We start from the raw sequence: 25546 nt of genomic DNA, 5'->3' as shown, positions 1-25546 counted from the left end.
GAAGCACACTCTTGCCACTTGTGTTCAACAGTCCTATAAGGCCTGCCCGGGTAATTAGACAAAAAACAATTAAAAGGTCATCTAAATCAGAAATGAAGAAGTAAACTTATCTCTGTTTGCAGTTGACATGATCTTATATATTGAAAATCCTAAAGATTACATTGAAAACTGTTTCTGTATACTAACAATGAATTATCTGAAAAATAAATTAAGAAAATCTCATTTATAACAGCAGCAAAAGGGATAAGGTACTTACTTAGGGATAAATTTAATCACAGAGGTGAAAGATATGTACAATGAAAATGATGAAACACTGATTAAAGAAGTTATAAATAAATGGTAAAATATCCCATGTTCATGGATTGGAAGAATTAATATTAGAATATCCATACTGCCCAAAAATATCTACAAATTTGGTACAATCCCTATAAAAATTCTAATGTCACTTTTCAAAGAATTAGAAAAAACAGTCCTAAAACTCAAATGAAACAAAAAAAGACCCTGAGTAGCCAAAGCAGTCTTGAGCAAGAATAACAGAGCTGTAGGCAGTTCACTCTTCCTAACTTCAAATTATACTATAATATAATCAAAACATAGTAATCAAAACAGTATACCACTAGCATAAAAGCAGGCACACAGATTAATGGAACATAATAGATCCCAGAAGTAAATCTACATGGTCAACTGATGTTTGACAGGGGTGCCAAGAGCACATAATGGAGAAATGAAAGTCTCTTTAATAAATGGCTTTGGGAAAATCGGATATCCACATGCAGAATGAAACTGGACTCTTATACACAAAAACCAACTCAAAATGAATTAAAAAGTTAAATGTAAGACCTGAAACTTTAAAACTTCTAGAAGAATACATAGGTAAAGAGTTTCTTGGCATTTGTCTTGGCAATGATCTTTTGGATGTGATACTAATGACACAAGCAACAAAAGCAAAAATAAGCAAATTGGATTACATCAAACCAAATAGCTTCTGTACAGCAAAGGAAACCACACACACACAAAAATAAAAAGACAACTTACAGAATAGGAGAAAGTATTTGCAAACCGTACATATATGATAAATCCGAAATATATCCGAAATATATAAAGAATTCATTCAACTTAATCACAGAAACCACAAATAAAGTAATTTAAAAATGAACAAAGCACCTGAATAAACATTTCTCCAAAGAAGACACACAGAAGGCCAATGGGCACATGAAGACATGCTCAACCACACTCATCATCAGAGAAATGCAAATTAAAATCACAAGGAGATATCACCTCACACCAGGAAGGAGGACTATAATAAAAATAAAAAGATAAGTTTTGGTGAGGGTGAGAAGTGGGAATCCTTGTACATGGTTGTGGAAGTGTAAAATGGTGCAGCCACTGTGGAAAACAGTATGGAGTTTCCTCAAACAATTAAAAACAGAACTACTGTATTACCCAGCAGTCTCACTTTGGGTTTATATCTAAAGGAATTTAAATCAGAATCTTGAGGAGATACCTGCACTCCCATGTTCATTATAACATTATTCACAAGAGCCAGGTTATAGAAACAACCTGAGTGTCCATCAGTGGATGAATAGATTGAAAAAATGTGACATATACATACAACAGAAAATTAGTCTTGAAAAAGAAGGAAAACCTGCCATTGACACCATGAATGGACCTGGAGTTCATTATACAAAGTAAAATAAGCATCAGAAATACTGTATTATTAATCACTTTAATGTGGAATCTAAAATATACTCCTAGAAGCAGAGAGTAGAGTGGCGGATGCTAGAGGTTGGGGAGGGGGGGAAATGGAGAGGTTGGAGGGTTAAAAGGCACAACCTTTCAGTTATGCAAGATCAATACCACATTTCTACCATAAAGCACAATGCCTATAGCTAATAACTGTTACATACACTTAAAATTTTTAAGAGAGTAGACCTTACATTAAATGTTCCTACCACTAAAAATTTTTTTTAAATACTAAGTGTGGTAGGAGGAGAGTTTTGGGGGTATTTATGGCCTCGTTGATGGTGATGATTTCATGGGTGTATACTTATCCCAAACTCCTCATATTGTATATATTAGATATGTACAACTCTTTATGTGTCAAAAGAATAATAAATCAGAATAAAATTTTTTTAAATAAAAAATTCATGAACATTTAATTTGTGCTAGTCATTATATCAGGACCTTGCTTGATTTGTCCATTTGATTTCCACAAAAATCCTTATAAGAACTATGTCCTTTATAGGTGAAGAAGTGAAAAACAGAGGTTGAATAGCTTGCCCAAGGTTCTGGAGCTAAGAGCTTTAATCCAGTTTCCTCCGATTCTTAAACCTGTGCATTTTGGCACTTTATTCAACCAATTACAATGTTCCATTGATGTAGTAATCCTAACTGCCCATTGTAGCAAGTTCATGATATCTAGCATGACTTCACAGGCTGCATTACCCCCACAGAAATGTGTCTTTAGAACCAAATTCATTTTATCCAGCCTTTTGAATTCTGAGTTCAATAGCTGTAGATTTCTTTAAACTCTACTTATGACACTTCTGTTTTTAATATTTATTCTTTTTTGCTTACTATGTGCATTCAATTATCTAATACATTTAATAACAGTTAAGTGATGATGTCAGCTATTTTATGAGCAAAAACTAGTCAGACTCGGAGAAGATTTATCCATAATTTGTTTTGGGCAAATTTAATGTTTTTATTTTATTTTATTTATTTATTTATTTGTTTATTTTATTTTATTTTACTTATTATTTTATTTTATGGAGAGGAATGACTTTATTTGAAAACGAGCTGAATTTGAAGAAAACTAGCCCTAAGACCTAAGCATCTTATATCTATACCAGTTGGTTTTTGCCCGTTTATGTGTTTGAGAACAATATAATAGAAATTGTGTTACATCCTCAGATATTAAACTATGATGTTTCTTTCTTCCTGCTCTGTATTCCAACATGTATTATTATTTGTACTTGCTCCTTTTTTTTTTGGCATTGAGAACATTACTTAGTTTTATTTGGTCAACAGGAGTGATGAATATGAGTATTTGTGGTTGCTCTCCTCATAGAAACAAAATCAATAATTTAAGTCACGTTAGCTTTTAAAAGTTTCTGTAAAAACTATTATAGGTATTCCATAATTTCAAAAAACTGAACTTTAGTATTTATCATGTCTTTCAGTGTCTTTTGGCCAAAATAAGTATTTTCTTAAGAATAAAAGATGTTAATTTCACATTCTTCTACTCCGCGAGGTTAGACTACCCACGTATTACAGACTGAAAGGGAGTAGCTTATTTTCATACAGTTAAATGACAATGAGAACAAACAGTTTTGAGTCTACTGGGAAAGTGTGGGGTAGGGTGTGGTGGAGTGGGGGTGCTGCTCCTCTTATGTGACCATGACCGGTATGATGCCAGGCACCTGCCACAGGATGAGCTCTTGTCGCTTCAAAGCCCAAGGCCAAATTGGCAGCATTTATTTTTCTAATTCCTTCCCATTTCCTCTCTGACCCCCTTTCTTTGCCCAGTCTCAGTGGCCTCTCACATGATCTGATGGAAGCAACTTCCCTCCTGCCTGTTGTTTTGGGTGCTTCCCTCCTGCCTGTTGTTTTGGGGGAGGCAAACCTCTCAGACCTTCTCATGAATGCTTCCAAATAGGATGCTTCTACCCACTCCAACAAGTAATTCTTCATATTTTGAAGATAGATGAAGAGACTTAGAATTTAATCTCCTAGCTGAGATGATTCTTCTGTGTTGTCTTTTGTAGGTTATAGCAGGACAAGAGTACATATTGTTGGCTAGTAAAATAAATGAGACTAAAATCTAAAACACAGTAGGCCTCATCGGGGCTGGGTTAGTTACATTAGAGAAGAACTCCTTAAAGTCTCACTCTGTCTCTAATTTGTGGGCTACATGAGGCCATATTCCTAGAGCAGGGCTTCTCCTGGGAGCTACTGTCTGTTTCTGGCAACTTCACTTTTCAGGATCAGGAGAAAGGTTGTCAACGACCTGACACTCTGGTCAATATTGCTGACCTGTGTGTTGTTTTCATTTGTTTTGGAATATACCCCTGGCGGGGGGGGGGAGTGCTATTTCATCTTTGCTGTTTTGCTGAAATTTGTCACACTTCCCAACATTTTCATGTCATGTCACAGAGAGAAAGTGATAATCAGTACTTGGGAACAAGAGGAGATTTAGAGCCTGGAGGAGACTGCTCGAGGCTGGGAGGACTGAGCTGGGACTCTGGCTCCACAGGCCCCTCCCAGCTGCCCTGAGAGTGTAGCTGTATACCGGTTGGGAAGCTACCCTTATGTTACTGGTGACAACTCAGTTATAATCTATGGGCCAAACTGCCCACTGGCCAGGACTTGAGAGAGCATGGCCCATTATTTTCATCAAACAGGGTAGTCAAAGAGAAGCAGGAACCAAATTTGCAACTTGGGTATGAGAAAATGAACGCAGTGTTGATACAGATGATAATATAGTAGAATGAGAAGAACCAGAGTCCAGGGGGTCTGGTAATCAGTATTCCTCATCTAGACTCAGAATTGGGGCCAGATAGGAGAATCCATGATGTAGGTAGGGATCCCAATTAGAGAGCAAAGCACAGTAATAGAGAGTAATTCAGGGTGAGAAGCACATGAAGGACTGGCCAGGTGGTATCTGCAAAGTGGCCGCTCACTCCTAGGTTGGAATTGGTAGGTAGAAATCCTGGGAGGGGGCCAAGAAGAAAATGGGAACATAGGGCTTCTGTCCCCCAAATTCTCACTGTGGCAGTAGAGGAGGCACTTGGGAACAAGGGCTAAGGCATATGCTTTTATAGGAAACCCGGAGCCCACTAGCCGGCCTAAACTCCTGAACAAGGCATGAGCACGGGTATCAGCAGTGGGCACTGCTTCAGGTCTGGACCTTTGAACCCTAGAATGAATGACTGGGTTTAGCAAATACCTTTGGCCTCAGATCAGGATTAATCCTGGAAATGTAGGGGAAGCTCACCAACCTGTGCATAGAAGGAAAGAGGAGAATCCAAAGGCCGAGGGCCCTAGGCCAGACACAAAAAGCAGGGATTCAGTGTCAGCTGCCGGACAATGCTATGTCCATCCCTACTCTGCCACAGCTCGAAGGCAGAGCAACAGTCAGGAATACTGCTCTTAAAAGAAGTGCAGGACGTTTTTCTAAAGAAAAAATACATACACTGATAAAATTTACTTTTACTTTGCCACTTATCCTCAGATGTTAACATTATGCTTACGTATCCTAAAAAGCAAAGCTAGTATGTTTAATTGCCATCATCTTTATGTTTCTTTTTGTTTATGAAGAGGATTGCTGGGACCTCAGTTTTAGATCTGTCGGAAAACTTGTCTACAACTGCCTGGTACCTTTTTGCTTTGTTTAGTGTTTACACTCTGTTCATGTGCCTTCCTATTGGTGAACTTAGGGCTGACATTTGTTACCAATTATTCGATCGAACCATATGAAATTCAGATATTTGACTATCATTGTCTTTTAGGAACTGCACTTTCATATGGGTCAGCTGATTAGTTCCTGCTGTCTCTACCTTCTTTTCCTGCCAACAGCAAACACACTCTTAATTAAGGAGGGCTGGGGAAATCATCTGCTCAGTCACAGGAACTGTGTCTTCTACCCAACACTGGTGCTTAGTGCTTCTCCCTCAGCCCACAGTGTCTACACTCCTATCTTGGCCATAATGAGCTAAAATTTGAATATACTACTTTCCCATCAGTCAGAAGCTGAAATTTTACCTTGACCTACAGTGCTTTAAGCCATAGAAATTTCAGCTTATGTCAACAGTTTTCTAAAGAGACTGTATCTTCAGGACCTCCTTTCTCCAATATTTAGCTAAACCAAAAGTAAGTTTTAGAAGTTTTAGTACACCTAGGGCAACCAATTCAGTGGGGTTTTTTTCTATGTATTTAGATTCATATGTACTTACGAATAATGCATGCTGTTACACACACACACATATGCACATGAGTGAGGGTCTGCATTTGCAGAAAGGCAGGCCAAAGTTTGGAATGCCATCTCTTTAACATGACTATGTTCTATGTGCCAAGAACACAAGTAAGCACAGGTTTGTAATACAGAAATTTGTTCACAGCACAACAGCAGATTGGAAAGGGTACAGACTCTTATATCTGAGATGCTAACATCCCCACTTCTTTTGTACTCGTGTCTCCCATCATTATCTTCTTTTGAGTTATTCACCAAAATATGCAACATATGTTTCTGTCATTTAATATATTCTTCTGCGGGGGATTCCTGCCCCCCCCCCCAGCCACCCCAGTGGCTCAGTGGTTTAGCGCCTGCCTTTGGCCCAGAGCGCGATCCTGGAGTCCCGGGATCGGGTCCCATGTAGGGCTCCCGGCATGGAGTCTGCTTCCTCCCTCTGCCTGTGTCTCTGTCTCTGTCTCTGTCTCTGTCTCTCTCTCTCTCTCTCTCTCTCTCTATCATGAATAGATAATAAATAAATAAATCTTTAAAAAATAATAATATTATGTTCTTCTGCACTTCACACTTCATTCTAATCTGTATAACCTGGAGATGTGTCCTCACAGAGCTTGCCTGTGGAATCTGGAGGTGCCCTATTCTAGTGAGCTCGGGGTGTTCCATTCCTCACTACTGGAGACAGAGGGGCTAGAAATGGAATTAGGAAGGAACAAGCAGGCCATTAAATGACTAGAGGGACTGATGGTTGAATGGTTGAGGGAAACCAAATTTCTCTCAACTGAAGCAAGTACAGAATGAGAGGGTCTGTGGCGGCTGTCTGTGGTGCTGGACAAATAAGCCTTAGGAAGAGAGCATAAGTGCCACACAACACAAATCATGTTGGAATTAAGAAAATTCGTGACTATAACGCATCATTTCAAAGTCTCAAATTGAGAGTATGTGTTAGATGGAGAGCAAAACTTCTGAGTAATAATATCTTAATGAAAACTCAGTTGTGCTTGAAATAAACATTTCCCAGTTTCCCTTATAGCCTCATGCCTTTCAACTTTTATCTGCAGAAAGTTCTTCCTAAAATTTCCTTTAGATCTAGTATGCAGCAGCTTAAACAGATCACTCCTGCTGTGTTGTTACTGGAAACAGTACTTTATCACATCTTTGCTTCTCACACAGAACTCTAGCATATGCTGACGTATTTCCCCTAGCCATTAGTCACAGTAAACAAAGTATTGCTCTACCCTGTAAACACCTGCCTAGGCTTCTCTTTGCACCAGGATTATGCCACACTTCTCTCATGTTTCTTCTTTTGATGATGCTAAAATCCTTGTCCCCTTTCTGCCCACCTGATTGATTGGTGCTATTAATTAAGTGATCTATTTTGAGGCTTTTCAAAAACGTGGCAAGCAACTTTCCCAAAGTTGTGTGACTGTGTGTGACTGTTTTCTTACTGCACAAAAATATATAAATACCATCTTTGGTTATTTAGTAATAAATACCAGAAATAATATACGTAGAAAACTTTGAGTTTTAATGGACACTCAGTAGAGACAGCTTTTTGTTCTTATTATAAATTATATTTATTTATAAATAAGTTAGCTTCTTCACTAGGTTTATATTCTCTAAAATTCCTATGATATAGCAGATACTCAGTTAATGGATTATTGAATCAACAACTGAATAAGTTAATAAATCAATGCCAAGTATTACGAATTATAGGACATGCATGTAAAGGGGACCCTCTTTTCTGTAGCAAATGCTGCTGATCATCCCTCTTGCAGTTCATATTCACTCTGGCTTGTTGGGTCAGGCTGGTGTCATCCAGAAGATCAACTCTAGATATAGGTTGGTACTAAAGGCCTTCTGAAGTTTGACTCTTTATAGGCTCTCCTTGGAAAACTCCAACAACTTTAAAATAGAGGAAAAACCACATTGGTCCCTGATTTTATCATGACATGAAAAGAACAAAAAAAAAAGTTCATGCATCCAAAAAGAATTTATTTTGCATCATATGTCAGCAAGTGTACAATAAATTGGAAGTAAATTTCTTAAAAAGACCCAATTACCAAGATGTATTTGACTGTGTGCTTCCCTCGATGGAGAGAATGATAGCACTACTATATTGGAGTGTGTGTGTGAGAGAGAGGGGGAGAGATTTATCATGGTTCCAACAATCCTTAGGGTTGGATCTGATTTTCCCATTTTACTGGAGAGAAACCAAAGCTTGAGCATGAAATACCTTCCATGAGGTTGCGTGCAGGTGACCTGTCACACCTGTGCCTTCCCTCATAGAGACTCCCTCACTCCTAAGCAGCAGCAGAAGCTTGGAGCTTTTTTGGAGACAGGAATGTTGGCACAGAAGTCTGGCAGAGACTACCAAGCAGTCCGTAGAAGGGATCAGATCACATGTCCTGGCAAATCCTTGCCAATTAGGCTCTAGACAACATCCACGATTGGGGATTCAGACTTTATTGTGGTCTCTCCTTTTTCATCTTAGGTGTTCCTTCACATTCAAACACAATACTTCACAGCAAGTTTCAGGAGGATTAAGCAGAAATACAGACACAGTTTTTCCGTATACATGAATGTTAAATAAAAGCATAATATTCTCTGATACTGGTGAATATTTTTAGTGACCTGTAGTATTTTGTGATGTTGGTAGTCAAGTCAGGGCATAAATATCAGAAGATACAAACTTTGAATCAAGTGTTTACATAACATTTCCATTGGTCTACCAGAAGCACATTATGTTATTCTTAGATTTTTAAGTTTCCAAAATTGTATAAACTGTATGTGCTGATAACTCTACCTGTCATACTCTGCTGACCAGTGCTATAGACTGGAACATGAGATTTCTTCAAGGGCCAATAGGAAAAGAAACTTATTAGAGTGTATTCAGTGAAAGAATAAGGTCTTCATCCAGTTCTTAAAATTTGGATGTAAGTCTGTTCCAGTGACAGTGGATTCCTGATTTATCACTCTAAACTGACAACTGTGCACCCATTTTTATACAAACCAGTGCTTTTGGCTGCCCGTATTCAGACATGAACTTGAAAAAGGAGGCAACTCTTCATGACCGTCTGAGAGAACAAACACAGGCACATTTGGAATCTGACTCTTCACATTCAAAATCAAAGAACCTCTGCAGTTTGAGCTTCAATGGAAAACATGAAAAGGTGAATAGTCAGCCCAGGTAAGGAATTTTTTGAAAATGTAAACCAGAAAGTAAACCATGTAGAATGGTAAAAGAACAAAATTTTTAATAGTAAAAAAAATAGTTCCTTATATTTATTTGAAATAATTATGTTTGGCTTTGGATATTATTATGTTCACTGGCTCATAGAATTCATCTAAAGCTTAATGTTCATGTAAAAAGACATTTTCTATGTCTTCGTTCTCAAAAATTGGAATTCACCTTTCTAAATCTACATATTACATGGAAGCAGTAAGAAAGCACATCTCATCTATATAATTCCATAAGTTCTCTTTTGCCTTGAAAACCTCTTTATTCTTTGGGATAGTTTCAGAGATGGGCTGTCTTTAGGACGTGGCATCCATGCTGTCCTACCAGGATTTCCTGTCCTGCCTGTTATCTGTCGTGTCCTTGTTAATCCAGATACGTCCACTTCAGATAGGATTTCTTCTTTCTTGAAATAGTTTCCATGTTGATTCATTGGTAACACATTATCCTTTTGTTCTTAAATGGGAATTTAAGCTTAAAGAATCGATTTCCAATTTTTCATTTACATGTTACCGTTTTCTAGGGAGCTGCAAATGCAACCTTATAAATTCAGATGTTTTAACCTACGCCAGGAATTACAAACACAGAAAAATCTGACACTCAGTAATTGGAGACCAGACAGAGAAGGAGCCAAGAAGGGCTGGGCAGAGAAGTGGGGAGCGAGTGTTTTTCAGATCCAGCTGCAAGCAGAAGGCACTCCTGCTCAAGCTCTTGAAAACCAGTAGACCCTCCTTGTGTGAGCTTTGAGGGAGCGGAGCGGCTACTTGATGGGCTGCTGTTTCTCCCCCATCTCCAGAGCCTTGCTTTTTCCATTCAGCCCATGTGAAAGGAAGAGGTGAGCTCCCCTCATCATGCAGGAGCCCGAATTCCAGGGGAATGACTTCATGCTCATTTATGCCTTCAATCTCAGCAGGGCTGCTACTTCCCTCCCAGGGAGAGACCTGTCCATTGGGAGAGTTTGGTGCAAAGTGTATGTTTTGTTCTTTTTCAAGCAAATGTTGGTATAGTGTATTTAGATGCCATTTCATTCTTGTTGAACAGCTAATTTTGGTTTTGATCTCTCTGCACACCACTGTGCAGATTATCTCTCCTTTCCTGCACAATTTATTTCCTATGGATCCACATGCCTATTTTCGTAGCTGTATCTTGCATTTTTATTATTCGTTAGACACCCACTTCTCTTGTTGAAACTTCACAGGGTCTGGTTGTTCTTTACTGCTTTTTCCCCCCCGCCCACACTGTTTACAACTGTAAGTAGTTGAGAGCTCCCGCATCCTTTCCATGTGCCAGTGGAGGGAGAATATTTTCCTTTGCTTTTTTTAAAACTGTTTTCCGAGGAAGGGTGTTTATTTATCCCAGAATTATGGAGACTAGTACATCCTGTTGACCATATTTTTTTGTTCTGTTATCTTTTTATTCTCCAAATAAAAACTTAGTCAGTTTCTCTTGTAAACATTTTAGGCATTCAACCTCAATGTCAAAAATTGGAGAGACAAAACAGACATTTGAACTGCTTAAAAAAAAAAAAAACAGTTAAACTGCCATGTTCTCTGAGGCTAGCTAAGCCTTTTCTTTTAGCAAACATGGATTCATGGCCTCCCCTCTCTTGAACTCCTCTTGGGAACTTACTATTTTCAGTATATTATTATGTGCTTCACCATTTTGAAGGGGATTTGCACTGAACTAGATCAGATAAGCATAATTGCTATAGGTAGAAAGAAGTAGAGAGTGTTAGTTGACAACCAAGCAGAAAAATCACACATGATCCTATCCTGTAGGATTCTATTCACGTATGCCCAGTGCTGTGTAAGTAGCTGAGTGAGAGGAGGAGAGTCATACTGTGCATAATTGAATTCTTAAACTTTCTTTTGTTTTCCAGTCTCAAGACCAAAGCCTTCCTTTTACTCCAGTCCCAGTCTACTATTTTTTCATTTAACCAACCATCATGACAATGTTTGTATAGTATTGGCTGCAGTGCCCACTTTGATTCTGTCCCCATCTCTGTGACATCCTGTTCATGGTCTAGAATTTCAGAGTAGGGAAAAAAAACAGAATAAAGAAGTCATAAAGGAATCATATGTGGAATAATTACAAGCAGAAAAATTATATTTAACTCTCCTCACGGTTTATTTGTAGTGGTTTCCTGAGACTAACTTTTCTCTAACCCAAATCTTGGCTTTTAAAATCACAAGGTATCAGATACAGGTGAAGGAAAATATTTAAATTCGATCTCTTTCTTCTAGGTGTTGAGGAGAATGATTTTTACCTGGCTCATATCCGAGGATAGGCATGGGGGATAAATTAGTGAAACTTAGAGTTATAGTTTCCATCTCTCCTCCCATTCGTCCATACATCTATCCATTCATCTGCTAGTCCATCGCTGAGCTCTGGACAGGCCTTCTGTAATTGCTTACACCAGCAACACTTGTCACCTTAGAATCTCCAGCCTTCTGACAATTCAAGTACAAAATGTAAAATGAACTCTTGACATTCTTCCAAAATCAATTAGATGCTGCCCCAAAATTTAGGGAATTTTGTCTTTTTCCTAACTGCATCCCAATTTTGTGATTACTTTTTTTTTCCAAGATTTTATTTATTTATTCATGATAGAGAAAGGCAGAGACATAGGCAGAGGGAGAAGCAGGCTCCCCCAATCCTGGCACTCCAGGATCACGCCCTGAGCCAAAGGCAAATGCTCAACCACTGAGTCACCCAGGCGTCCCTGTGATTACAAGTATGTTTGTTTTCATATTAATCTTGGTAGAGGGAATTATTAGTAGTAAATCATGTACTTAGGTTCGCATTTTCTGAATAGAAGGTCAAGGTCAAGTTGAGTAGATTATGTACCACTAAACGTTTACAAGATTCACATTCATAGATAGCAGTAGTATTATATGTTAATACAACTTTAAAGAGCCAGTCTCACAATAGGTCATCATTACTGAAAAACTAATCTTTTCTCCCTTGCACTAATAGAGTGAGTAGTATTACATTCATGTGTATTAAGTACAGGCAAATGACCTTATACTTGAGTATCTTTCATTTAGGTATATAGTCAAAGTGAGAGGGGATATTTTTATTTTTTTTTTTATTTTTTTTTTTTATAAATTAATTTTTATTGGTGTTCAATTTACCAACATACAGAATAACACCCAGTGCTCATCCCGTCAAGTGTCCCCCTCTGTGCCCGTCACCCATTCACCCCCACCCCCCGCCCTCCTCCCCTTCCACCACCCCTAGTTCATTTCCCAGAGTTAGAAGTCTTTATGTTCTGTGTCCCTTTCTGATATCTCCCACACATTTCTTCTCCCTTCCCTTATATTCCCCTTCACTATTATTCATATTCCCCAAATGAGTGAGAACATACACTGTTTGTCCTTCTCCGATTGACTTATTCCAAAACCAGACAAAGACCCCACCAAATAGGAGAGAGGGGATATTTTTAATTTGACAGTTTATAGTTTGCAAATACATTACCTTTAGAGCTACCCATAATCTTTTGTTTTAGGCAAAGCAGTTATTATTGTCAGCATAATATTGCCATTTATAGGTGGGGAAGTTGAGATCCCTGGTAGTAACTGATTGGGACCTAAATATAGGTGTTCTGATTCAATCCAGCATATTACTGTTTCAGTAAACTAATAGTAGTAATACCAGAAGTATCAGGAATAACTATCTAATATTAATATCACACGCTTACTTTGGTCCACAAAGCACTGTGCTAAACAGTTTGTATATATCATTGTGTTAATTTCATTTTATCCTCACACATCCTATGTATGGTAAGTATTCTTATTTAGATTTTATAGTGTAGACACGTGCAGGGTCAGAGAGGTTGGTCACAATTTTCAGGATCACACAATTAGTAGGAAAGGTCTAGAGCTGCCTAACTCTAAATTTTATAAACTCTACTACATTAGACTAGCAATGGAATGTCAGTTTAACACTTATAAGGTCCTGGCTGATTATGTCTAGATGACTTTTTTTTTAAGATTTTATTTATTTATTCTTTAAAATATTTTTTAAATATTTATTTATTTATTTGTTTGTTTATTTGTTTATTTATTTATTCATGAGAGACACTGAGAGAGAGAGAGAGGCAGAGACACAGGAAGAGGGAGAAGCAGGCTCCACGCAGGGAGCCCAACGTGGGACTCGATCCTGGTTCTCCAGGATCACGCCCTGGGCCAAAGGCAGGCGCTAAACCACTGAGCCACCCAGGGATCCCCTCACTTAAGTATTCTTAAATAATTTCTTTCTCCTCCCCAAAGCAGTGATTAATATATTCTAATTCACACAATTGGTAGAACCACCATTGTTAATATTCAGTCATATTCACACTCATTACTATTAAAATCTAAAGGGGCGCCTGGGTGACTCAGTCAGTTAAGCATCTGACACTTGATTTTGATTGAGGTCATGGTCTCAGGGTCATGAGAACAAGCCCCACCTTGGGCTCCGTTCAGTGCTGCTGAGCATGAAGCCTGCTTATGATTCTCTCTTTCTATGCCCCTCCCCTACTCTCTCTCTGTCTCTCTCTGTCTCTCTCTAAAAAAAAGGAAAGAAATCTAAGAAGATGCCTAGTAAATATCATTTTGCTTTTCCTCATGCCTTCCATATTATAAATTTTATGCGCTTCCCTAAGGCCTATACTGATAATAAAAGTGGCTGAAGAAGCTGTGGTAATCAGAGAGAATGGCATGTAGTAAAATAGTTCCTTTAATGACCCTTATAATAAATTGTGGTGCCATGAGCCAACTAGTTTATTTCCACCACTCAAATTAGCTGCACCATAAATACCTTCTATGGGGTCCATTCTCAGAATTAAAACAGTGTTAGTTGATTGTTTCCCATATTAGCCTTTCAAATCATTACATAGGTTTTCCTTAATCTATCAGTGTTTCTTCTCACAACTTCCCACATAAATTCTCTGCTTTGGGAGATAAAATCTACTCAGTGTCCTACTCACTCCCTGTAATCACCCATAATATTGTTTTTATTATGGGCCAGTGCCTTTGTTCTCATTCTTCCTAACTTATCTCCTCCCACTTCATCTTCTCCTTTCTCAAAGGCTCAGCTGTATCTTAAAGTTTTCTGCAGCAGTTCCAGCCCACATGAGCATCTTGAGGTTAGAGATCACACCATACACATTTCTCTATTGCTGACACCTACTAAAATGCCTGATACTCAGTAGGCATTTAACAAATTAAATAGATTTTGAGCAGACACTCTGTGCCAGGGACTTGGTAGGCCTGAGGATTTGGATCTAATAAGAGATAGTCCTATTCCTTGTTCTTAGCACTCCTATGGGCTTTGGTCTATACTACACACCAATAGCTTGTTTGTGTATGTGTGTGTCTGCATGCGCCTCTTTAGTGCTTACTTTGTATGTGTGCCTTATTTTCTCAAAAGAACAGGAGGCTGCTAAAGGGTATGAACCAGTTTTCATTTATGCTTTTGTTCTTTCCTCATTTCTGGTCACATTCTAGGTTCTTAGTAAATCTAAGTTGACTGGTTTGGGTGTGTTCATTAGTATGCAATAATTAGTGTGTTCAATTTTTTCACCTGTGAAATGAATATAATATACAAGGCTTAGGTCTTGAATATAGGCCTGGCATGTAATAGAGACTATCAATATCTTTTTGCATTTTTATAAAAATTGTTGATAGTAAAGTCTTGCAACTGGGCCAATTCTGCTTGTGTATATACAATACATCTTTGCACCAAAATTAAAATTTAGACCTTTATTTATTATGAGCTATTCCTCTGCATCTGGAACTTAATTATACCCCTTAATCAAGTGAGCAGTGGTCAAACATCAGGATTTTTCCTGTGCACTCAGGAAGCCTCTTGTAGAAGTTATGGCTGGACAGAAAACCCATCACCATCCAGACAAACTCCCTCACTCTCTACACTTTCCAGGCACACTCTGAGGGACCTCTGACAGAGAATGACAGTCCTAGGGCTTTGCAATGGGAAGGGACTCAATGATTGTCTAGTCCTACTTCTTCAACAGAGAAATAAGGTTATCAGAGCCAAAAAATTAAGTTTCCTTGACACTGTCATGAATGGCCACTTTAAGCACTCTGACTCCTGGGTCATTGCTCGGCTCCTATTCCATACCTCCTCCTCCTCTAGAATTAAGATTAGGTTAGAATAGAACTGGTTTATGGCATATAAATACCTGAATGACATTTAATCTTGCAGAATCAGGATCCTGACTGTAGCCATAGCCTGAAATTGGACATATTTAATCCTTCATTATTTCAACATTTATCCTTTGAACTAATACTTAGAAAAGTAATATTTCAAACTCTAGTGATAGCTAGAAGAAAACAAAACAGACTAAAATCCTTGACCTCAGTAAGCTTTTACTGGGTGGTAAGAAAATGGCCCAAGCTAGCGAAGTGGCAGGATGAGGACTTGAACTCAGGAAGGATGACTTGGCAAGAGGCATGTTGATTCACTCATTACATCAGCAAATACATGTGGAACTTCTGCTGTGGCTGAGTAGTGTGGTAGGCACTAGGATATGGCAGTGAACAAAACTGCCCCATCGCTGCCGGGAGCATATTGTCAGGTAGAGGCAATAGAGGAGAGCAAACAAAAGTAAACCATAAATGAGGAGAAAATCATAGACTGTGGTTAAGTGCCATGAAAGAAGTAACAAGGCAGTGAATGGGCAACACTTAAAATGTTTCCAGCAATTACCTATCTTAACCTCCTAGAGACCATACACAGATCCATGCTATTAGGGAAAAAAGAGGGAGGTGGTTCTGTTGAATATTTTGCAAATTGAAAATGAAGTGAGTCGTGCCAAGATCAGCTCAGGAGTGTAGACAGTAACAGTGCTGGGGTAAAAGGACTTGGCTCTCATTGGATCCCTCTTGCCTTGGTTCCTTTGGCACCTTCATTATAGTCTGATGGTTTGTAAACAAATTTGTACTTCTCTCGAAATGTTATAAAATACTCAATGTATGCCTTTAAAAGATATTTAAACATTTTTCTCTAAGCTGGTTCTCACAGGCATTTTATAATTCATTTTGGATCTCTGGATTTCTCGAATCCTGCCTTGGCCCAGGCTCTTATTAATTAAATGCTACAGAACAGCGTGTACTAAAATCTCCATGGTTCCTTGCGTAAAGGAATATTGGTGTTCCTGCACACCAGAAAAACATAATTTTGTTGCCCAAGCACCAGTGGGCATTTTTTCTCATCTACACAATTGATCGGACTTTAAAACAGTTATTTCCCGTTCATTGCAAATAGTAAAATTGGGACAGTTAACATGATTTTTTTCTCATAACTAAAGCATTTGTATGTGTGCCTTCTTGTGTATTATAGGAAAATTAGAAAATATAGATCAGTAAAAAGAAAAAAACCTAAAAATTAAAAAAATAGTGATACTCAGACTTTCTCTGGTCAAATAACATAACTTACAGACTTGTAAAAATATGATAAAATTCCCACTGCAGTAATTCAGGTAATATAGAAATTTTTAAAATGTAATTTATCACTCCCTACTCTTCAACTCTGAGGTGTGTCTTGAGGTTACTTGTGTGATCATGTTCTCTTTTATACTTTTTCTGTATTTATGTACACATATGGATATTCAGATATACATTCAGTCTTTTAAAAAATATTACAGTAATTTTGTGTTAATGTTTCTTTCAAGGTTAGCTTGTATTACTCTGGATACGTTAGGATATAATCATGTTGAATGTAGGGGAAAGAGGCCACATTCATGACAGATTAACATGTGAGTGAAGTTTTCAAGGACCCTAACATTAAACACTGAAGTTTTAATAAAATGTACTCTGAGCAAGGCACCTGTAAATAAGTCAGCATTTATGGCCCAAAGAAAAATAATCTGGTCTTGGACTTTTATTTTTACATGGAAAAGTTGTAAAGACTTAAGTAACTAAGTCTACCCACAAAGAAAAAACAAATTTGCCTAATCTCTTATGGACCGCCATATAAAACCATTGTTTGTTGGCCTAAAGAAAGTCTGACAATAAAAGATACTAGCTTAAAAATATCTTTTATTTATTTAGCAATATTTCATGGGTAATTTTTCATATTAATACAAATGGATCCAGTGCATTGTTTTTTTATTTAATTTTTTAAAAGATTTTATTCATTTATTTGACAGAGAGGGAGAGAGAGCGAGAGAGAGAGAGAGAAAGAGCACAGCAGGAGGAGTAGCAGAGGGAGAGGAGGAAGCAGGCTTCCCACTGAGCAGGGATCCTGACACAGATCTCAAACCCAGGACCCTGAGATCATGATCTGAGCTGGAGGCAGATGCTTAACTGACTGAGCCACCCAGGTGCCCCCAATGCATTGTTTTAAATAACTTTAAATAACTGTATCATATTTCATATTGTGGACATACCTTAATTTATTCAGTTAACTCCCCTATTGACATCATCTACAGTATTTTTCCTCTTTAAATAATGGTACAATTAACATTTTCATTTGTGTGTCATTTGTTGATGGTTTATAATGCAGTATTTTTAAAAGCTGAATTATATTTTATTTATAAACTAAACATACATATGAATTTGCCCTTAGATTTCTAGAGTCTTACAGGTTTTTTATTTATTTTGCTTTACTATAAATTCACATATACAAACACACATATAAACAAGTGTACACACACATACGCACACAGAAGAAAGATTGCATACGTAGGGGATGCCTGGGTGGCTCACTGATTGAGTGTCTCTGCCTTTGACTCAGGCCTGATCCCAGCGTCCTGGGATTGAGTCCCACATCAGGCTTCCTGCAGGAAGCCTGCTTCTCCCTCTGCCTTCTCCCTCTGCTTTGAGGCCTACACAGACTCCTTTCTCCCTGAAAACTTTCCTTCTGATCTTTTAAGCAGAAAATCCCCTCCCACAAAGCAGTTTCTCATAATTTGTGTAGCCGTTTTCTCAATCTACTTTGTGTGAAAGTTGGCACTGCACACATCTGTATCCTCTGGTAGATTATGAGCCTCTTGGTGGCAGATACCATTTTGGCTGAATGTAATACCCGTATGTGGGAAAAGCTCAAAGAAATATTGATTGGACCTGGGCAATTTGTCTAAAAAATAAAAAGTAGAGCTCGATATTTGCCTGTGAAGCCCTATTCTAAGTAATAACTAACTATAGTTATTAAGGCAGTTTTGAGAAAAGGTAGTAATATAAAACTATCACATATCATATGTATATTTTTGGGTTTAGGAAGCTTTTCCTTTACTGCTAGAACAAGAGTCAGCAAACTGTTTCTCGAAAGGGCCACATAGTAAATACTTTAAGCTCTGCCAGCCTTAAGATCTCCGCTATAGCTACTCAGCTTGACCACTCCTGTGTGAAAGCAACTGTGGACAGTAAGTAATGAATGCACGGCTGTATTCTACTAAAATTTCATTCACAGGAATAGGCAAGGGGCAGGATTTGACTCTTGGGCTGCTGTTTGCAACTCCTGTTCTAGAGGGTGTCTAGCTACATTTAGACTAACCTGACTTAACTCCAAATTCTGATTTTTCCATGTTGGCTCTTCTACTTACTGTGTGACTGAGATATTAGATTAATGTTACCTCCTTCATGTTAGGCATCTAGCTCAGGGCCCAGCATTTCCTGAGCCCAGAAAAACAGTAGCCACTAACTTGCCTTATTAAATGTAGCAGAAGCATAGAAAGGGGGGTCAGAGAGCATGCAGCCCCCTTTTCCAACAGGAAGTAGCAAAATCCTAAGGATAAGGTAGGTGGAAAACCAATGGGATAGCAGAGACTATGAAATGACAGGGGCAGGTCTCACCAACAGAAGCAGTAATCCCCTGAGTCATATGCTTTCCTGTGTGGTGAATTGAGGGTACACAGACACACATGTAGCCTGACACTTCCTGCTGCAACAGCAATAGCATTAATAAAAGATTTTGAAGATTGTTTGGAGTGGCTGGATCTATGATGAAAGGTATAGGCCAAGGTTCAGGCAGAGTTACTGGTGAAAAATAATACCCGGAGATTTCAGTGGTATTGCCTTTTTAGCTAAAATACAAACAAATAATTAATTTTGGGCACATTGCTGGCCTAATCATCACCAAGCATTTCTGTTGCCTGTATGCAGTAGATTCTTTCAAGATGCAACACTTCAATCGCTTTTTTTCCTCTGCCAGCAAGATGAAGTCCAGACACTTGAGAACAGTGAGTAGGGCTCTCCACAGCTTGGCTCTAGCTGATTCTTTTATCCTCACCTTCGATCCCTCCTTTTCTTGCACAGACCAGGTACTTCAGCCCAATAGGTTGATTAGCTTCTTCATGTCCACAAACACTGTCCCTCTCATTTTGCTGATGCCCAGTCTACGGCAGTTTCTGCTTTTATCTCACCCTGATTTTCTAGAGCTTTATAAGCCCATCAGTCCTGCACATCTCCCTTCTTTCTGAACCAGACCCGACTGCATTCTCCACAGAGTTCCTCACTAGCCCAGATCCAGACCATCTCTCCCTCATCTGCTCCTCAGCGGCCAGGAGCATCCCTTTCTTTTGCTGTGCCTATGACATCTCATTTTTGATGCCTTCTGGAAATGCTCAGCAAGCATAGACAGTGACGCGCAGAGTAGGGGGAAACCTGGATTTGGAATCTGCAGACTTGAGTTTGTGTTCTGGCTTCCTCACTGTGTGCCCAAGATGGGCGAGTGGTTTAGTATCTCTGAGTCTCAGTTTCTTTACTTATATCAAGGGCACTATACCTCTCTGCCTTATAGTGGTTTTGTGAAAATGAAAAGAGGGTAAACAAAGTGAAGAGTCTAGGAGTCCTTAGAAGGTACCCGTCTCACTCAGGAAATGTTAACGAGCCTGAACTGATTACAGTGTTTGACTTGGTGTATCTCCCTAGTGATGTAATGATTATGAAAGCAAACTGCACTGAGATGTATCTGTGGTTAGTGGCAGTGCCTGGAATTTTTTTAAAGCTACTCAGTAAATTTATTTGATTTATTTTTAAATTGCTTTTTAAAATCCCCATCGAAGTTATATAAAGCACACCAGCTTCTATTTTTCAAATTTTTAAGATAGAATCAAGATCTTCATCAGAATCTGTTGTAGAGGGATGCTTTAAGATGATTTAAAAATCAACTCAGTTTCATCAAATCTGTAAAGTTTGGGGAATATACCCAAACAAATATTTTCCAAAATACATCAGCGGACTAAATTGTTCTTTTTTTCATCTTCTACTTTGAGAAATGACTGCATCATGCTATTTAGTGCACATGTTGTGCCTCCAGCATTCCATGTTGACCAGCTCTCTCCACCAGATGCTCACTGCTTCAATTTAAACCCTCTATTGTTAATATTCTTTCCTACAAGGATGTAAATAAATCTTGATGATCTGTATATATCCAGAGTATAATGAAAATTAAGCATATCAAATTAATGAAATTATTCCTCACATTTTTATGCATGTCCATGCTGAATAAAAGCTTGTAGATTATTTTATAATATAATGTTTCTCTGATGGTTCAGAATGAACCCTGTAAGGCAAATCCAGTCTCCATTTTGCAGGTTGGGAAGCTGAAAATGAACTCTGGGGTAGCAGCCTAGAGCCTGGATGCAGTTTTCTCCACTGAGAGTGCTGGTATCCACACTAGATCATAGCTTCACTGCCCGGAGCTAGACTATGCCACAGTAGCCATGTAGGGCTTCCTTTTAAGGTCCAACATGGGATTTCAAAAGAAATTCTTTCTCCGTTTCTTGCATTTTTGGTTAAAAAATGTCTAATGTAAGGGGAAAAAAGCTAACTGATAAATAGAATTTGTTTTTATCATGATATATATGTTTATAGAATATACAGATACAATTACCTCCAATTATGTACAAGTCACTTAGGTTTCTGTGTAAGGCTTTGGTGATTGAATCGGTATCCTCATCTAAAACAGAAATTGAAACAGTACTCAGAAGCTTGTCAGAGAGGATAAAATGAGAGTGCTGCTGTACAAGTGCAATAGGAAAATGCATTTGCAAAACAAGCTATTATAATTTTCATTAAAATCATAAATACATATATGGATAAATTAATCAAGTATCTTAAGGTCTCTACTTAAAATTAATTACTAGGTAATTAGCAACACCGAAAAGTTTCATTTTAGAAACTTCCATATTCATTACAAACTTACATACTCCATGAGCCTCAAGTTTTAATCAAGTTGTATGATGGAAGAGTTACAAAATTAGTCCTTACCACATATGGGAGCATTTTAAAAGTTAATTAATTCTCTGACATTCAACTGTGTAACTAAATTACTTTATACAGTTGTTTAAGCACAATGTATATAATTTTCTGATTAAAATAAGAGCTAAAATCATCAGTAGCAATTACTATTTACCCACTTACTACCATACTACCCCTATCATGCCTGATAGCTCCTCCTCAGAATCTGAAGAGATTATTCTCCAGAGAATTTTAGAAACTTTTTGCTGTAACAGAATGAGGGAGAACTTTCAGTTGCAGGTTTCAAAGTTAGCGTTTCTGAAGAAAATATGTTTTTAAAATCTTCAACTGAAGAAAAATTGTAGTCTCTGCAGCAAAATACCTGCTAATTCACTATTGTTTACTCTGTGGTTTCTATTTAAATTTGTGCTGCTGTCATGATTTATTCCTACCTCACAGGATAATGAATCTAGATTTTATTTCTGTTCTTTGCCCAGGCTTGTACAGCAGGCAAAGTGTTTGAAAATCAAAGGAAAAGAAGATATTGACTTGGATAATCTCTTCAGAGGTAAAAACAAAGGAAAAACACAGACTATGCTTTTTGTTGTCAAGAATGTCCTATTTGTTTGCTGGGTTGACTTTATCATTCCTGTAGGTGAGTGTGGAATAGAGCTTGATGAGAGGAAAAGATTTGTGTTCTAATCTCAACCCTACAGACAGATAGGTTCCACTACTTCTCCATCCAACCTTGATTTTCTCATTTTTAAAGTGACAGGACTAGACTTTAATTTCTGTGGTCCTCACTCATGATAGGACAAACCAAAACCTATTGAGGTGGAGGTCTCTGTGGTGGAATCTCTGCCATCTGCTGAGCATGAAGGAGGGAAACTGGAAGTGTCTCATGGCCTTTTTATAGCCTGAGGGTGCGGGGGACTGGGAAATGTACCTCATTATTAAGATGGGCAAGAAGGTTGTTGGAGGAAAAGTTTTGTTTAAACTTAAAACTGAAAGCTGAATGATTATTGGAGTGTAGGAAAAAGAATTGCATGCTTTCATTTAATTCTGTTTCTTTCCAGTTAAGGTTCAATATAGACAGAATCTCATCTATAATTTTGAGGTTATATTGCAGCAAGCTAAGGAATAAGCTTCCCCTTAGTTGTGTTTACTAAGTGGAATAATTTTTATTTTATCAGATGAAAACATTGGTAACTTATATTAGTGTCCTGTGTCTTCTGCCATCATAGTTTTGCATGTTAGTATCTCCCACAACAGACAGCAGGAGCCCTGTTCCTCTTCCAGAGGAAAAGAAAATCCAGTGGGTTTTCTGCTGACTTGGCCAAAAAGTGCAACAAATTAGCACAACTTTGTAGCACTGCACTCATCTCTGATAGGATTATTACCCATTACACTTTTCTTAAGGAAAAAAGAATATGGTTGGCAGCCACCGAACAAAAAGAACCATGACATCTCTGAGCAAAGCTACCCTGTTCACTTCAGGCAGGGACCAAACTCAGCTTGTGATTAGAACAACTCTTGATTTCATCTCAGTCACGAAGGGAGGAGGAATCTTTTCCACAGAAAATGGAAGGCAGTTAAGTTCTTTGGTTTCATGGTGCATCCACACATTTCTCCCTAACCAGAAGAATTCTGTGTAACATCATCAGATCTGAACATTGCTTTAAATAAAATAAATTACTGATATTTTAGAAACTGCTCCATACAAATGTTCTAATCCATTTTACCAAGCCTCCTTACTGTAAACAACATGTGTTTTGGAACCATATAAGGAGCCCTTAAAAAGTGTCAGTGTTTTAATTCATATTTTGACACTTTTGAAACTATCTTCGCAGAGTAATTATGTATATGTTCCTGTTAAAACAGATACACAGTCAATTTTGTAATTCACATAGTAAAAGTAGTAATGAGGATCATCCTTATAAAAATAGAAGATATCACTAGCAAAATGCATTTGCATAATGTGAAAGATGAAATCTCTTCTAGCTTGTTCAGTGTATACTTACTCTTTTCTGCATTGCTTTTGAAAGGTCTGTTATGTCAACCTTAAAAATAAAACAGCCAGTTATTTTATCAGCAAAATGAGTTTATTTGGGAAGAGCAAAGAATTTCAGTTAGGGATAAGCAATCTAAGATAAAACCACCAGCAAATGGCAAATCCCAAAAACAAAGGAGAGGAATGTTACTTTATAGAGAAAAAAGAGGAAGTTGCTTTGAATGAAAGCTGTTGCAGGAGAGGAAGAGTTGAGGGTGTGATCATGACATTGAATGATTATTTAATATTTTCTTTTATTTTTTTGCCTGTAAATCAGAGCATAAATTCCAAATTCTTACTCTTGCTGTTGAGTATAGATTGAATAAATACCTTCTTAATTCATCAGGAGCATTTTTTTTAAAGGAAAATGGGCTAAAATTTGTTCTAGGCTTCTATGAGGGCAGATGTTACATTTTTGATATTTAAGGATTGTGTGTACATATGTACACATGCACATGGCAGCTTGTGTTTTTCATATCCTGGGCGTATTTTTAATTTTTACTTGTAAACATCTTTGTTTTCTAAATTTTACTCACAATAGATATTCTTGGCAGATATATAATAAAAAAACCACCTATAATTTTCAAGGATACTTCTTAGGGATACAACATTCTTCCTTTTACCATAATAATGTATAAAAGTAATATTGGATGGTAGAAATATTTAAGTACCTCTATAAATTTGTTGAGGGAAACATGATTAACTAAAAAGATGTCCGGTAGTAAAATTGACAGAAGTTAATTTGTCTTACTAATCTATAGGTTTACAGGTAAAGCATACTGAGTTTTGCACATGAGACACGGCAAATGGTAGTTCTCTTTTCTGCCTTTTGTTATGTAAAACAATGCATGAAGATATCATTGCCATATGTGCTGCACCACATCCCTTCTCTGGAATTGAGTTGAGCATCTGTGTGGTGGCCCTTCAGGTTTTTACTGTTGCTCAGTGAGTGTCCCACAGAGAACTGCACAAAATCTCCTTTGAATACAGGTTGAGTGAAGCTAATTAAAGTACATTTTCCATTAAGTGTCAGAGACCTGCTTATTTTAGTGATCTGCCCTTTTGCCCACTTAGAGAGCCCAGACCCAGAGCAGCTAAAACTCAACTATTTGGTACCATAGATGCATGTCACTATCAAGGCCACCGCATAGCTCTACCCCAGGAGACATCTTTGGTATTGTGGAATGTTCAGCTAGAAAGCTTTTATTTTAACTCTTTACTGTTTTTGTTTTCAAATGTGTAACTAAAGCTCACCTTTTTAAAAATGCAAAAATTTGGGTAGCCCCAGTCGTGCAGCAGTTTAGCGCCACCTGCAGCCCAGGGCGTGATCCTGGAGACCTGGAATCAAGTCCCACGTCAGGCTCCTGCATGGAGCCTGCTTCTCCCTCCTCCTGTGTCTCTGCCTCTCTCTCTCTCTGTCTATCATCAATAAATAAATAAATCTTAAAAAAATCTTTAAAAAAATGCAAAAATTTCATAAAGCAAAAAATACAAGAGATAAGCATGACAAAGGTAAACATTGTTAATAATCCCTTACAAACTAATTTTCGATATAATAATTCATCTTTTGATTTTGTTACCATTATAAAATCATATTTGATGAACTACCATTGACTTTTTTTCTCTAGTTGCTGATAGATCATGGCTCTCTTTCTAATAAGTCAGTGCATATTCACTGACTAGTTTCTTTTTCTTATTTTTTAAGTAATAATTTTAGACAAGGTCAAGAGATTACACAAATTTAACCACTGGGTGGGTCAAGAAATAGAATCTGAGTGGAAGCCCCCCTCATGCTGTTCAATTATCACCTCCTGGCAGGACAGTCCCTCTTCTGATTTCTGTCACTATTAGCTGCTTTGGCCCTGTTTTGATCATTTTATAACTGAAATCACACAATATATATTATTTTATGTTTGACTCTTTGCTAACATTGCATTCGTGAATTTCACTCGGATCTTGGTTTGCTTGTTTGCTTATTCTCAGAATTGCATATTATTCAATTTTATGAAGGTGCCACAATTTGTCCATTTTAATATTGGTTGCTTTCAGTTTTGCCCTCTCAGCAGTAGTGCTACTAGGGACATTCTTGTATGTAATTTCGTGGATAT

The 25546-nt window shown here is 37.8% G+C and overlaps 1 protein-coding gene across 2 annotated transcripts in view; it reads left to right on the top strand.

The window, feature by feature from the left end:
* The window catches only part of L3MBTL4 (L3MBTL histone methyl-lysine binding protein 4), a 442980-nt gene that overhangs the window by 309885 nt on the left and 107549 nt on the right, over window positions 1-25546 (top strand). For both annotated transcript variants that reach the window (XM_055324067.1, XM_055324068.1), the window contains 2 exons: window positions 8982-9155; window positions 21886-21956. In XM_055324067.1, the coding sequence (XP_055180042.1) occupies window positions 8982-9155; window positions 21886-21956 (245 nt within the window). The remainder of the gene's footprint in view (window positions 1-8981; window positions 9156-21885; window positions 21957-25546) is intronic.

The sequence above is a fragment of the Nyctereutes procyonoides genome, unplaced genomic scaffold, assembly GCF_905146905.1.
Source record: "Nyctereutes procyonoides isolate TBG_1078 unplaced genomic scaffold, NYPRO_anot_genome, whole genome shotgun sequence".
In the NCBI taxonomy this organism is placed as follows: domain Eukaryota; kingdom Metazoa; phylum Chordata; class Mammalia; order Carnivora; family Canidae; genus Nyctereutes; species Nyctereutes procyonoides.
Note: the sequence above shows the minus strand (reverse complement) of the source record. Positions and strands in the feature narration are given on the sequence as shown.